General features: G+C 29.0%; 1 protein-coding gene across 4 annotated transcripts in view; it reads left to right on the plus strand.

Moving 5' to 3' along the window:
- The window catches only part of TfAP-2 (transcription factor AP-2), a 170,435-nt gene that overhangs the window by 132,847 nt on the left and 24,412 nt on the right, over positions 1–13,176 (plus strand). Inside the window, exon 1 of one of the 4 annotated variants that reach the window (XM_072535408.1) lies at positions 5,495–5,595. The exons of the other annotated variants lie outside the window; for them this stretch is intronic. Within the exon in view, the coding sequence (XP_072391509.1) occupies positions 5,569–5,595 (27 nt within the window). The 5' untranslated portion in view covers positions 5,495–5,568. Of the gene's footprint in view, positions 1–5,494; positions 5,596–13,176 lie in introns of those variants that run through there. 4 annotated transcript variants of the gene reach the window in all.

A 13,176-nucleotide genomic window follows, 5' to 3' on the forward strand; every position in this document is an offset into this window, starting at 1 on the left:
AAAAAGTTTACCATTGTTCGGCTAATTAGCAATTAACTTTATCAGGAAGACTAGCATTATTTGAATATTCCTCTATTAATACTGGAAAAGTTTTATCAACGAAAAGTAGTTTTTTAATAGTTTTGTAGCTGTAACCTGATTTAACATGTAGCTGTAACCAAAAATGCGTTATAATATAACAATATGTATATATATAATCAAAACCATATGATGGTTAAAGGTTAATTTACTTTTTAACAAATTTCTTCCATTATTTGCGGTTTCGTGTCAACAACCTTACGTTTGTCCATGTCACTCCTCTTCTCTCCAATATCTTCCCGATTACTTCATCCTGTGTCTGTCTTGAACTTCCCCCTTTTTTGTTTTTCAATATTTTTGCTTCCCACACCCTTCTCACTGGTACGGTATCCTTCATTCGGTGTATCCTTCATTCAGTTCATTCCTTATATGTGCTCCATGTTCTATCCATTTTGGTAGCACCTTTAAATCTCCTTAAAAACTCATCTCTATAGCCTGTATCTTGTTCTTTTTTCATTCTGTTAGTACCCGTGGTTCGCTGCCAAAAGTCAGGACAGGTCTATATTATATACTGCTTTGAAAACTTTCATTTTTGTATTTCGCGATATTTCCTTTCTGCATATAAATTTTTTGTTTATTATATGATACAGTTGTAGCATGTTCTCTACTTTGCTATTGATTTATGCTTCTAGAGATCCTGTTTCTTCTATTATTACTCGTAAGTATGTAAAAGTTTTAACTTGTTCTATTTTTGTTCCTTCGATTTCTAGTTCAAGTTCTTTTTTGTTTCTCGTATCTGAATAACTTTGTTTTGTTAATATTTATCTTCAGTTCGTTTTCAGTAAGTACTTCTTTCCATATTTCCAAATTATTCTGAAGTTCTTTTTTAGTTTTTCCAATTAGCCCCATATCGTCAGCAAATACTTCTTCCGTGATTTCTACTCTTTGCAAGTTTCTATACCCTACATTCAGTTTTTTACTTCTGGTGAATGTCTTAATAATTTCGTCCATAAATATTGTAAATAGTGTTAAAATAACTGCTCCTCCCAGTCTTAATAGAGCTGTATGTAGAGTTGGAGCCGTAGAAGTAACCTCCGGCGATGTATGGGGTGATGTACAAGAAGTGTAGGTGAAAAGAAAGCCTCCCCTGGCGTCAGAGGTTTCTTATTATAATAATTGATGAGAAAATGGTGAGAAGTATAAAAACGTGAGTGTGTTCGTTGAAATGAAAAATAAGTAGATATTAGCGGTGTAAAGATGTTTAGTGATTGATATAGTAATGCCAAGAAATGAACCACGACGTCTAGGGTTGCTTCATATAAGAAATATAATCTTCCACCCATGATTGTTAATATTTACTTATGAGATAATGAATGTAGAAACTGATTGTAAAAATCAGTGCAAGAAAGAAAATGAAAATTATATTTCATGTCAATAAAACGGGACTAAAGTTCATGTACACCGTATATAATTTTCTATACAATACGGGTTATTTTGTAAACAAGGAAATAAAACAAGTTGGTAAATTTCCTTTCTTAATATTTTTGAAGCCTATTTTAATCTAATTATAACATATTAATCTGATCGATGAAATTTTCCAGTAATAATGTTTAAAGTGTATTAATGTTTCCAGTTTAAACTGTTAAAATTTACCATGATTTTTTTTAATTATGAAGTAATTAAGTTATAGTCCTAAGATCCCAGTGCAAAATCACTACATTCATAACGTAGGTAATCAAACTCATATTTTTACATATATTTAAGAATAGGAGAATACATTGATAACAGGTTGCCAGTCAAAAAGTATTCACAAATAGTTTCAATTCAATTAATGGTAATTAATTTTTGAACAAAAATTTCGTTCTCTTATTTTTTATAATAAATACGCTACTCATGACGTATATGCATGTTTTGTTGTATAAAATGAAAGCTATTTTTTTTTAAATGATGATACAGCTTATTTCAAATCTAGTGGCAAGCCCTTCCATGAAATAGTTAATCGCGCAGACAATAGAATATCTATGATCAGACCCATGTAGTGGCGTTCCAATAATGTTAAATTACACAAATTACAAAATTATTACTCACTTAAATAATAAATGGAGTTTGATTGTACACAGATTATTTTATAGATACCAAACTTTATGTTTGTTATAATAATAATAATTATAATAATTGATACTGTATAAAGTTTATTAGAGTTCATTAGAAATAGAGTTTATAAACAGTCCATTAGAAATACCATTCATCGTTTTCATGACACTGAACGTTGTCGTGTATCATTGAAGCTTTTGCAGAAAAGGCTTGAAGAGGTGAACGAGTGGACTGGAAGTGTGAGTTCTCTCTACAGAATTGTGAAAGATTTGGGATTAAATTGGAAGAAAATGAAAGATAATCGAAGAAAGCGAAGGTAATTGTATATGTTGATGAAACCTATGTACATGCAGGACACACTACGCTAAATAGCTGGACAGATGACAGTGGCAAATGATTGTTCAAAAACATTTTAAAAGGAAATAAGTTGGTTATCGTACATGGTGTTGGAAAGATGGGTTTTATACAGAATGTCCTTTTGATTTTTAAGTCAGGAGCTAAGAGAGGAGATTATCATGATGTTATGAATTCAGTAAATTATGAAAAATGGATGTAAGAACAGTTAATCCCCAATTTGCCTGTTGGATCTGTTGTTGTTACTGATAATGCGTCATATCATAATGTACAAATTAATAAAGCACCCACCAGTAATTCTAAAAAAATGGATATGATATCTTGGTTAACAAAAAAAAATTTACCATTTGTAATGTCAATGTTAAAACCGCAATTGTATGAAATCATCAAACGACATAAATAAGATCACATTCAATATAAATTTGACAAAGTGCTCCAAGAATGTGAACATGGTGCTTTAATTGCAGAACAAAACATTTATTTTATGTTAGAAGACGTAGAAGTGTTGGTGGAACAGGAATTTGCTAGAGTAACTGTAGATAACTGGAAGAAAGTGTGAACATGTTGTCAAGCTTGAAGATAAGTATTTGGAAAGTGAACGTCGCTTAGATGTAATTACTGAAGAATTAAGGATTGTTTTAAATGATTCTAGTGACGACGACAGTGCATCTGATTATGAAAGTGAATAATATAATTTAACATTACGATGTACCTATGTAACCTATGTGAATATAAGTTTTCCAAACTGTCCTGTATGTATGTATTATTTTTTTACTTTATTACAACCATTTCGTATATTCTTCTATTTAACCGTGTGACGTTTAAGTGAGTAATAATATAAATAACAAAGGTTTTAAAGTTAAAACAATCTTTGTAATTAATATTTATTAATACTGTAATCTGTAATACGTATCTACGGTTTCACATACAGACACAGAACTCGTCTGCAGTTCCAGATGAGTGGCGTAGCCCTGTTGGATATATTGTTAATATGAGTTCTTTAATTAAGTTGGGAATTTATGCTTACCCCTAGATACTTGACCCCATTGGTTATTTCTACTTTCTCTCCAAATAATTTCAGCTCACTCAGTCCAGTAAGTTTCCTCTTATTAGTGAAGGTTACTAATTTAGTTTTGGAGGGGTTTACAGAGAGGTTTTCTTTCAGACACCAATTCTCTATGTAATTAAGGGCATATCCTATCTGATCCGCAACAGTATTGGAAAATTTTCCGCTAGTCACCAGTACAATGTCGTATGCAAAACCCTGGACCCAGATTACTTGGCTCAAGATTGACCTCAAGAAAGCGTTTGACAGAGTAAGACCCAAAGATGTAACCCATCTTTTGTATAATAGAGAGGTTCCCCTAAATTTTATTAAAACTGTTGAAAACATCGACCAAAACAACAAAATGGAAGTCAGAATAGATGGACAACTTACAGAACCTACAAAAATAGGGAGCTGAATAAGACAAGGGGATTCATTGAGTCCCATACTCTTCAATTTGATCGTGGATGAAATCATCAAAAGCGTTAACAAAGGAAGAGGATACAGAATGGGAAACAAAGAAATAAAAATACTCTGTTACGCACACTATGCAATATTGATAGCCCAAGATGAAGATAATCTGCAAAGACTGCTCCACAGATTGAACATAATAGCAAAAGAATTTAATATGACAATCTCATCTCAGAAAACTAAAACAATAGTAGTCAGCAAAGAACCAACCAGATGTAAAATAGAAGTTGATGGCATCAGTATTGAATAAGTAATGGAAAGAAAATACCTGGGAATTACACTGTCTAGCTATGGAGACCTAGACAAAGAAGTGACCTAGGCAAATAGACTGGCAGGATGCCTTAATAACACTATATGGCGAAAAAGACACATTAACACTGAGATGAAGTCAAGAATTTATAAAACCAGTGTAAGACCAATAATGAAATATTCCTCAGAAACAAGGCAGGCCCGCCACAGCCACAACGCAAAGGCTACTGGAAACTGCAGAGATGAGAGTACTGAGAAGAATTACAAGAAATACGCTGAGAGATCGAAAGAGAAGTGAAGACATTAGAAGAAAATGTAGCGTACAGTGTATAAATGAATGGACACAAAATAAAAAAAAAGACTGGAATAAACAAAGCAGAATGGAGGAGACCCGTGCCGTCAAAATAGCAAGAGATAAGTCACCAATCGGCAGAAATATCGGACGATCGCGCAAAAGATGCAGTGACATCCTTCCATAGAAGTATTAATCTGCCAATGAACAAGCAAAATTGCTTATAAAGAGAAAGAAGAAAAAGTTTGTTGTTGCAGACCTCTATACTTGAAAAAAGAAGAATACTCATGATTAATGGAGGCGTATATTTATTAATTTTGGCTAAAAACTTTCCGTTTGCAAATACTAATCTATAAAAAACTACAAAATTTTAAAAATAAACATATAAACCCATGTTTACTTGTTTTAATTGATGCAGATTTATTTTGTTGATAAACTGCTTATGAATAATGTTTACATTGAATTTTTGTATTTACTTAAGCGTACTTTGTTCTTAAGGTTACTTCTAGTCGAAGTCAAAATTTGACCAACATAGTACAAAATTATTTACTAAATTTACTAGACAATTGTAACAAATTTCAGTGAAAAGAGAGTATTCCCAACTGTTATTTATTCATATTGTCAAGCATAAACTATCATAAAGTGATAAAGGAATATTCCACAGGTAGAAACCGGTAGTCCATAATAACTTTTTAAAATTTATTATACGGAATATTCCACAAATAGTCAGCTCCTTTTACATTTTGAAAATTTTTTATCGTCTTCCTACTAATTATATACATTATTTGGCAATTACAGTATCACTGAACGTAAAACAATTTTTACATTATAGTTTCTAGTTTATTGGAAAATTTTAAGTAAATTTTTTTTTAACTTTTAATTGTTTTATAAATATAGTACAGATAAATAAATGTGCATATTATCCTAAATGAAAATTTGACAACATAATTGAAAAGCAATGTAGAACAGACTTAGTTAACGCTAAACTTCTTTCGATTGCAGAGTTTCAGATAAATTTTTATAGTGTAGCTGTAGTCTGTTAGTAATGTTTACTGATCCGTATAATTTTGAAGTAAGTTGTAAAGGCAACTAATCGCCTAATAGTTATTTATATATTTTATATCCAGTGCAGTAAAGAAATATAGAATTAAGTGGAAAATTTAAGCTGATTTCTCATCTACTGTGTTTAATAGTAATGATTTTTTGCTCAATGTCGACCAGGAACTTCTCTGGGAATCACTCAATTATGCTAAAACGTAAACAACGCCGTTAGTGGCATATTTAAGAGCGTAGGCGCAAAATTTCGGGCCAATGCTTTTTAAATGCATTCTTTTTTTTCGAATCATGAGGAAACTAATAAATATTTTTGAAAAATTTAAACGCAGAATAAAAGAATACATTATTACCGAGGGTCGAAAGTCCCTGAAAACTTCTATAATGTTTATTTTAATAAGTTACAGGGGTGAAAAAAAAGAGAATATTTAGTGTGATTTTGAATTTCAAATATCTCATTCAAAAAAACTTTTTGTTTATTCTAAGAGACTTTCGGCCCTCGGTAATAATGTAATCTTTCATTCTGCGTTTAAATTTTTCAAAAATATTTGTTAGTTTTCTCAGGATTCGAAAAAAATGAATGCATTTAAAAAGCATTGGCCCGAAATTTTGCGCCTACGCTCTTAAGACGAAGTTGGCACGGTTAATTAGTTAATTGGAATTGGATAATAATCACGAATTACTAATACAAAAAAGAATCAACAGAAGTTAACAGAATTAAGAAATATATTTATGCTATATTATACAAAATTTAATTTTCTGTCAAATATCCTCATAAGAATTTTCTCATTAGTTTTATAGCTTCAGTTTTACATGTTTCTAGAGTATCAAATTGTTAAGGTAAAAATAAAATTATTTTTCGTTCATCTAATTAGATTGCCCCTCGGCAAAAAAGTTTATAATAGATACGCTTTCACTCTGCGACTTTTTTTGGTTCTGCGGCGTTTTTCCTTTAATTTTCTCGAAAAATGTCGATTTTACGACATACCGAAAATTTATAGATCGGTACTGCTATTCTTTGTAATTAAATAGTTTAAAAATTATAAGAAAAACACGAAATTAACATTGTTTAATGATAATTATAGGTCATTCAACGCATCTGACGACACGAACATGTCGGAAAAATTACTGTGACTAATTTGTTTAGGATAATTTCATTGACAGCAGCAAACGTAACTTTTCATATTTTCTGACGAAACTTGTTTTGGGAGAGTTTTTCTGAGAGTGAGATAGGGTCGTTTTCATAAAATTTTATATTGATTTTTCTATCGAAAGTGGTACCTTGCGGTCATAAGTATATACTGTTTTCACCCATTTTACAACATTAAAAAAAATGGTGAAATCCTTGAATTATCCATGTGTGTCTGCCGGTAAACAGAACTACTCCGTTATTGAAATAAATAGAAAGATAAATGATGTCGAATGAGAGCTTAAACCCATAAATTAAATGTTTTAAATCACCTAAATACTACATGTGATATATAAATTCGCGCGTATTGAAAAGTCGAGCTTAAATATTTAGTTCCCGTTTTGCTGTTGTTTCCGGTTAAAAAGTTATTTTTCCGATTTTTTATTCGATAATGAAATTCTTTAAGAGTATACCGTTAAAATTTCAGCTTGATCGGAACAAAATTAATCGAGTTATAGGCATTTATGAGTGAGTGAGTTAAGTAAGTTAGGTGAGTGAATGAGGTGATTTAGTGGAATGAGTGGAAGAGGTAAGTGTGTGAGGTGAGTGATTGAGGTGAATGAGTGAGTGAGGTGAGGGATGGTGAGTGAGGTGAGTGAGCTTGGCGTGAGATAAGTGAGTGCTCCAGATGCAACAAAAAAAAAGGCAGAGTTCGTCGAAAGCAAGAGCAAAAAGTTGCTTTAGATATTTAAGCAGAAAGCACTTCGCTATATGGGCCGGAAATAGATGATACTGTGTGAGTATAATTTTTTTTAAATGCGTTTTTCTCAGAATAATTTTTTTTTTTTAAGTCTGTGTTTACTGTATCTCAAAAACTATTTGATCGATCCTTCTCAAATTTTGCACACGTCTTTTATAGTTAAATTACTAGGTCGCAACGTCGAGATATCGTCCATTTTGTTGTTATATTTTATTTTACAACATTAAGTTAATCAAATTTTAACAAAAAATTCGATTCAAAATTCAAAAAATTTATGTTTTTTACTTCTAATATTTGAAAAAACGATAAAATAAACAATATCTCTGCGACCTAGGTAAACTCATAAACTGATGAAATATTCTTGGTTTTTTTTAAAGATATAATTTATAGTGAATATACAGTTATAATTTACGGTGAACACCGCAAAGTAATTTTTTTTATCTTGGAAAATCCTGTCATTTTCCTAATGTTTAATATTTTTGTACCAAAATTTCTGATAATACTCTTGAAATGTTGTACTATAGTGTACTAATGTTACAAATAAATTTATATTAAGCAATATAAAAAAAATTAAAAAATATGTTTAAAATATTGAAAATAAATCCTACACCCCCCTTAATAACCAGCTAATTGTTTCACCATAGTTAAAAAAAAAGTAGAATCTGATGTTTTAATTGTCTAATGTAATGTATTTACAATTTTTTTAGTCTCACTCTTGAAACAAAATTATAAATTAATTATTTTTTTACAATGTTATTTTGAACACTTTTAATAATAATTTCATAAATATGCGAAATATTAGTTAATGAAAAATTAATTTGATAATATCAAAAATCATTTCTAAAACTATTATATTTATTATATTACTTTCTTCAATAATTCCATTTTAAATTTCCTTAACGTCGCTCTTATTCATATATACACCCACCTGTTCATTTAGGGCGCATTCTCTAAACTAAAGAATTAACTGAGGTGGTTACAATAACTTATACACGTGTGCCTCAATCGCTAAAAAATTCGGAAAAATGCAGTGTTTTGTGTGCAAATCGAGTCACGGAATTATTTCATTTACGGAGCATACGTTAAATAGATGCAAATTATTAATAGACAATTATTGGTAAATGTAATTAATTTTGTAATTTTTTTTCTATTTTGGAAATATTTTTTATGTTTAAAACAATTTTTATATTAACTAAATAATATTTTTGAATGCAATGTGTGTTATTTATTTATTTATATTTTGATATACAGTCCAATTTATTTATAATAACATGAAAAAGTATGTATGTAGACTCTAGTTATGTCCCAATATAATCTGTCAGAGACTTGTACCATGTAGTAAGTACTGATTTTCGATGTATACCTTTTCAATGTCTGCCGGTTATTTGTCTTAATAAATCTGTATTAAAATGATTGATTTCTAATATTTCGATTTTTTTAATTTTTTCTTGTGTACGCAAAATTTCAAAGTGGTGATTGCCCTTATAAAGTTCTTTAATTAAAGGTTAGCACATGTGAAATTGATTTTATGTTGACAAATCTAGCTCTGCATTCCGTTTTTAAATTTTCTTCCTTTCGGGTACTTTCGGGGCATATTTATAGCATAAGCGATCTTATATAATCCTGTAATTTAAAATTTGTATGTGTTTACTTAAAAAATCTTTGGTTTTTACGGTAGTAAAGTAGTCTCTCTCATTAGAGCTAATCCATGGTTTGTATAATTTGTTTAATAATTGAGTTATCTACTAGTTTGGGTTCATATCTCAAACAATTCTGAAATACAGCACATAAACTCCGACTACAATGTACCTTTACAAAAACAGAGAAGTTTCATGTGCAATTTTATATCTTTACATGGTTATTTTTAAATATTTGGCTAGTAATAAAGTACTAGTTAAAAAATAAACTTTTAATTTGCGATTTTAGCTGCCAGATCAAAAGCCAATTTCAAAATATATTTTTTAATTGCAATTTTAAGACGCTTGTCGATCTATTACTGAAAATTTCAAATAGAAAAAAATTTCAAATAGAAAAAAATATATATTGCCACTGGATTTATCCATAAAAAAATATTTAAAAAAATTTCAAGCTACAAAAAATTTCAAACTAATATATTTTATATTTAGCTTTATTTCCTTTATTTATATATTTCTGAGTAAAATGAACTGTTACTTTTTGCTTTATACCTCGAGGTAATCACATATTTTCCTTCAAATCTTTATAATAAAAATAATTTATCAGGGTTAAATAAGAAATTGATATATTTATTTTCAAAATATAAAGCCGCTGGCGAAAAAAACAAACACATCATTTTCTTAAAACAAAAACAAAAGTTGATCTATGTCCCAGTTTGATCTGTTTTCAAAATTAATTAAATAAGTTTGTGAATAGATTTGTACAGTGATGGTGTATTTCTAATTTAATTTTTTTAGTTTGAAAATGAGCTTTTATAAATTTTATTCATTATCCATTTTTTTAACACACAGATAAATGTTATAGATTGGTTTAGTACTTTTGTATTTTATAAAAATAGTTACCATATTATTCTTTATGTTTGTTTCACATTAGGTACCATAAAAAAATTTAGAAAATTCGTTGTTTTTCTCCTTTTTATTGCTATATCTCGGCAGCTATGCATATTCGACTATGCAAAAATTTGTAAAGACAAAAATTTTGCAATTAAATGTCCTACAAGATAGAATTAATGGCAAATTGAAAAAATAATAATTATTATTGCAAAATTAGCAAAAACCGTAAAAAAAGTTAAAAATCAATATTTTAAAACAGATATCTTGTGGCAATTACTGAATAGATATAAATGTTCACCTTTTTTTCTTTTATACAACCTTGGTTAAAATGTTAATTTAAAACTTCAAAAATACAGAAAAATCGACGAGATGCAGTAGTGAGGATAAAAATTAAATAACTTTGTAAGAATCTAATGTAAAACCTATTCTAATCTAAGTCTTTTATTAATATGTTGTATTTCTTCTTACGATTCTTTTTCTTCATTATCATCTTTCAATTCTTTATCAGCTTATTCAAATTCCTTTTTGGGTTTCTTTTTCTGGAGCTTCATCATTTTCGTCAAAATCTATTTTAATATCAACATTGTTGAGCATCATTGAATTCTTACTTGATTGCCCCAGATAAGCAGCGCAGTAATTGGAACATTTTATCCCATTTTTAATGGCCACTGCAAGATTTTGAGCAATTTTTTTTGCAGTTGCAGTTCTAATTCATTTTTTGAAGCTCCAAACTCCAGTCCAATGGATTTAACTCATTCCTCATCGACTGCTGTGCCTGAAGTAAACTCTATAGCAATATTGCTGCAGATCGAGTAGGTGGTAGCATTGACAAATGGAAACTTTTCTTTTTACAACATTTTTAAAACATAAATATCGTACATAATTTAAAGTCTGAATTATTTACTAATTTTATTTTTACCCTTTTGGTGAAAAACTGATGTCGCATCCAGGAAAGCCATGCATAAAACAAACTGTTTTAAAATAGGACAAAATTATTCAAAATTATACACTTCTTCTGATTTCTGCTTTAATCGATCCTAACTTCGGAAATTTTGATATAAGTTTAGAAAAAAGATGTTAATTGAATATTGAAAAAGTAGTTCTATTTGTTTATTAGCTTAAAAAGTGTGTAGTTTAAAAAATTTCCTAGGCTTTCCTAGTTAACAGATTTCAATGTTTCAAATTTTTGTTTAAAGGCTTGAATGCCTATTAATATGTAAAAAAAATTTCAAGTAATTTAAACTTTTTTGTTGGCTCTGCATAATTTTGAAAATTAATAACTGTTTTTCAAATATTTAGATTGCAAAAACTACTTTATCGATCGTGTTGAAATTTTGTGTAGTGTTTTTTTATATTAAAAAGATTTTCTTATTCAAATTTTGAAATTCTATATGGCTTTTAAATATCTGAAAAATATTATTGAATAAACTTTATTTTTTAACCTTTTTTATAGTTTTTGTTAATTTTGCAATAATAATAATAATTTTTTTTAATTTGTAATAATTCTATCTTGTAGGAAATTTAGTTGTGAAACTTTTTTGTCGTCACAACATTTTTCTAAAATGCATAGCTGTCGAGTTATAGCAACAAAAAGAAGAAAAAATTGAATTTTTTAAATTTTTTTCACAAATTGTGTAATAAAAAAATTAGTCCACCTTTCGAAGTGTCTACATAGGGAAATTATCAGTTTTAATAATATTTAGTAGCGATCAAAGCAAAAAAATACACGGAATATGAATACGAATTACCTAAATGAGGGTGATTTAGATATTGCCTTGACTATATCTTATTATAAACTTATTTTAAACTTCAATTGTGGCTTATTCCGGTTAAAATAGTAATTTATATATTATTTATTGAAAAAAAATCACCTTTTCTAATTAACTGATTTGAGTAATAGTTGTTCACAACGTTATCCAAATAAGGACTCTTCGTTTTTTCGTTAACACGTATAAGAAACAACTTTTCTCTTTTTTACATATTTTTCTGTTATATTTTCACAAACACATTAAATTAATTATTTTTCACGACAATACACCAGCACCTTACCACTTCTAAAGTTAAAAACAATATAATTAAAATTCTCCCAAGAACTAAAACGGTATTTGTATTTCCCTTATCAATCATTAATACATAAATAATTATATCATTGCTCGTTAGTCCCCTCTTTTCTACGTTTTATTCCAGCTTTTTACTCAACGTACTCGTCTAATTATGTAGCTGTGTTTGTTCTAGATATAGATAACCCCATAATTGTTAGAAACAATAATGCTCCTTTGATGCCAGGTAATTACTTCAACAGTTTAAAACATTTCCATAGGTTGATAGGCTGGCGAATGAAGTGTTATAAAATATTCTAGCAAATACTATTGTTTTTAATTAATTAGTATGTATGATTCATCTGAAATTTAATGTACATGAAGCAAGTTGATTTGTGTTTGCATTTTATGGGCGGAGCTAAAATAAAAACAATGTTACTAGTTCTGACAATACAAACAAAGGTTCAAATAGAATATGTTAAATAATGGTGTCTGAATGACGGTACATTCTTCTATATTATTGCACAAGCTTCCTTCAGTACTTTTTGTTACACTTGAATCTTAGTGTCTGCTAGTTTCATCTGCCTCTTTTTCAATATTTATTTTTAATCCTTTTCCGTTATTTTTTTTATATACCTATCAATATGTAGCATTTTGCAGCATTTTATTTTCTCCTTTTTTTTCTCGAATCTTATTATATACTTTGATAGTGTCGGAGATGCAGTTTTCGTTTTTATTTCCCTTCTTTCCATATCTTCAAGTTCGTCGGGGGCATTTTAATAATTCTTTCAGATGTTGATGTTTTTTCCTTTGGCTCTCCCTACATCTATCACCTGTATCAATTTTTTATGGGTTTTCCGTTTCTTCTTTTACAATTCCTTTTGTATTGAATCATGTACTTTTTATACAAATTGCTTAATTTTGTTAATGTGTCTCTCCAACTTAAGCTTTCTTTTTATTTTAGTAATGATATCATCGATTGCTGTTTTGGGTATTTTTAATATATTTTAATTATTTGGTCCAATATTGTTTTTTAAGCTTTTGTCAACTATTTTATTTGTAACACATTCAGTGTGTTATCTGTTGTGTTCTTCACTTGCATATATTTGATATGAGATAGCGGATATCGCTTTCTACAACCTTT

The sequence above is a fragment of the Diabrotica undecimpunctata genome, chromosome 6 (genome assembly GCF_040954645.1).
Source record: "Diabrotica undecimpunctata isolate CICGRU chromosome 6, icDiaUnde3, whole genome shotgun sequence".
Classification (NCBI taxonomy): domain Eukaryota; kingdom Metazoa; phylum Arthropoda; class Insecta; order Coleoptera; family Chrysomelidae; genus Diabrotica; species Diabrotica undecimpunctata.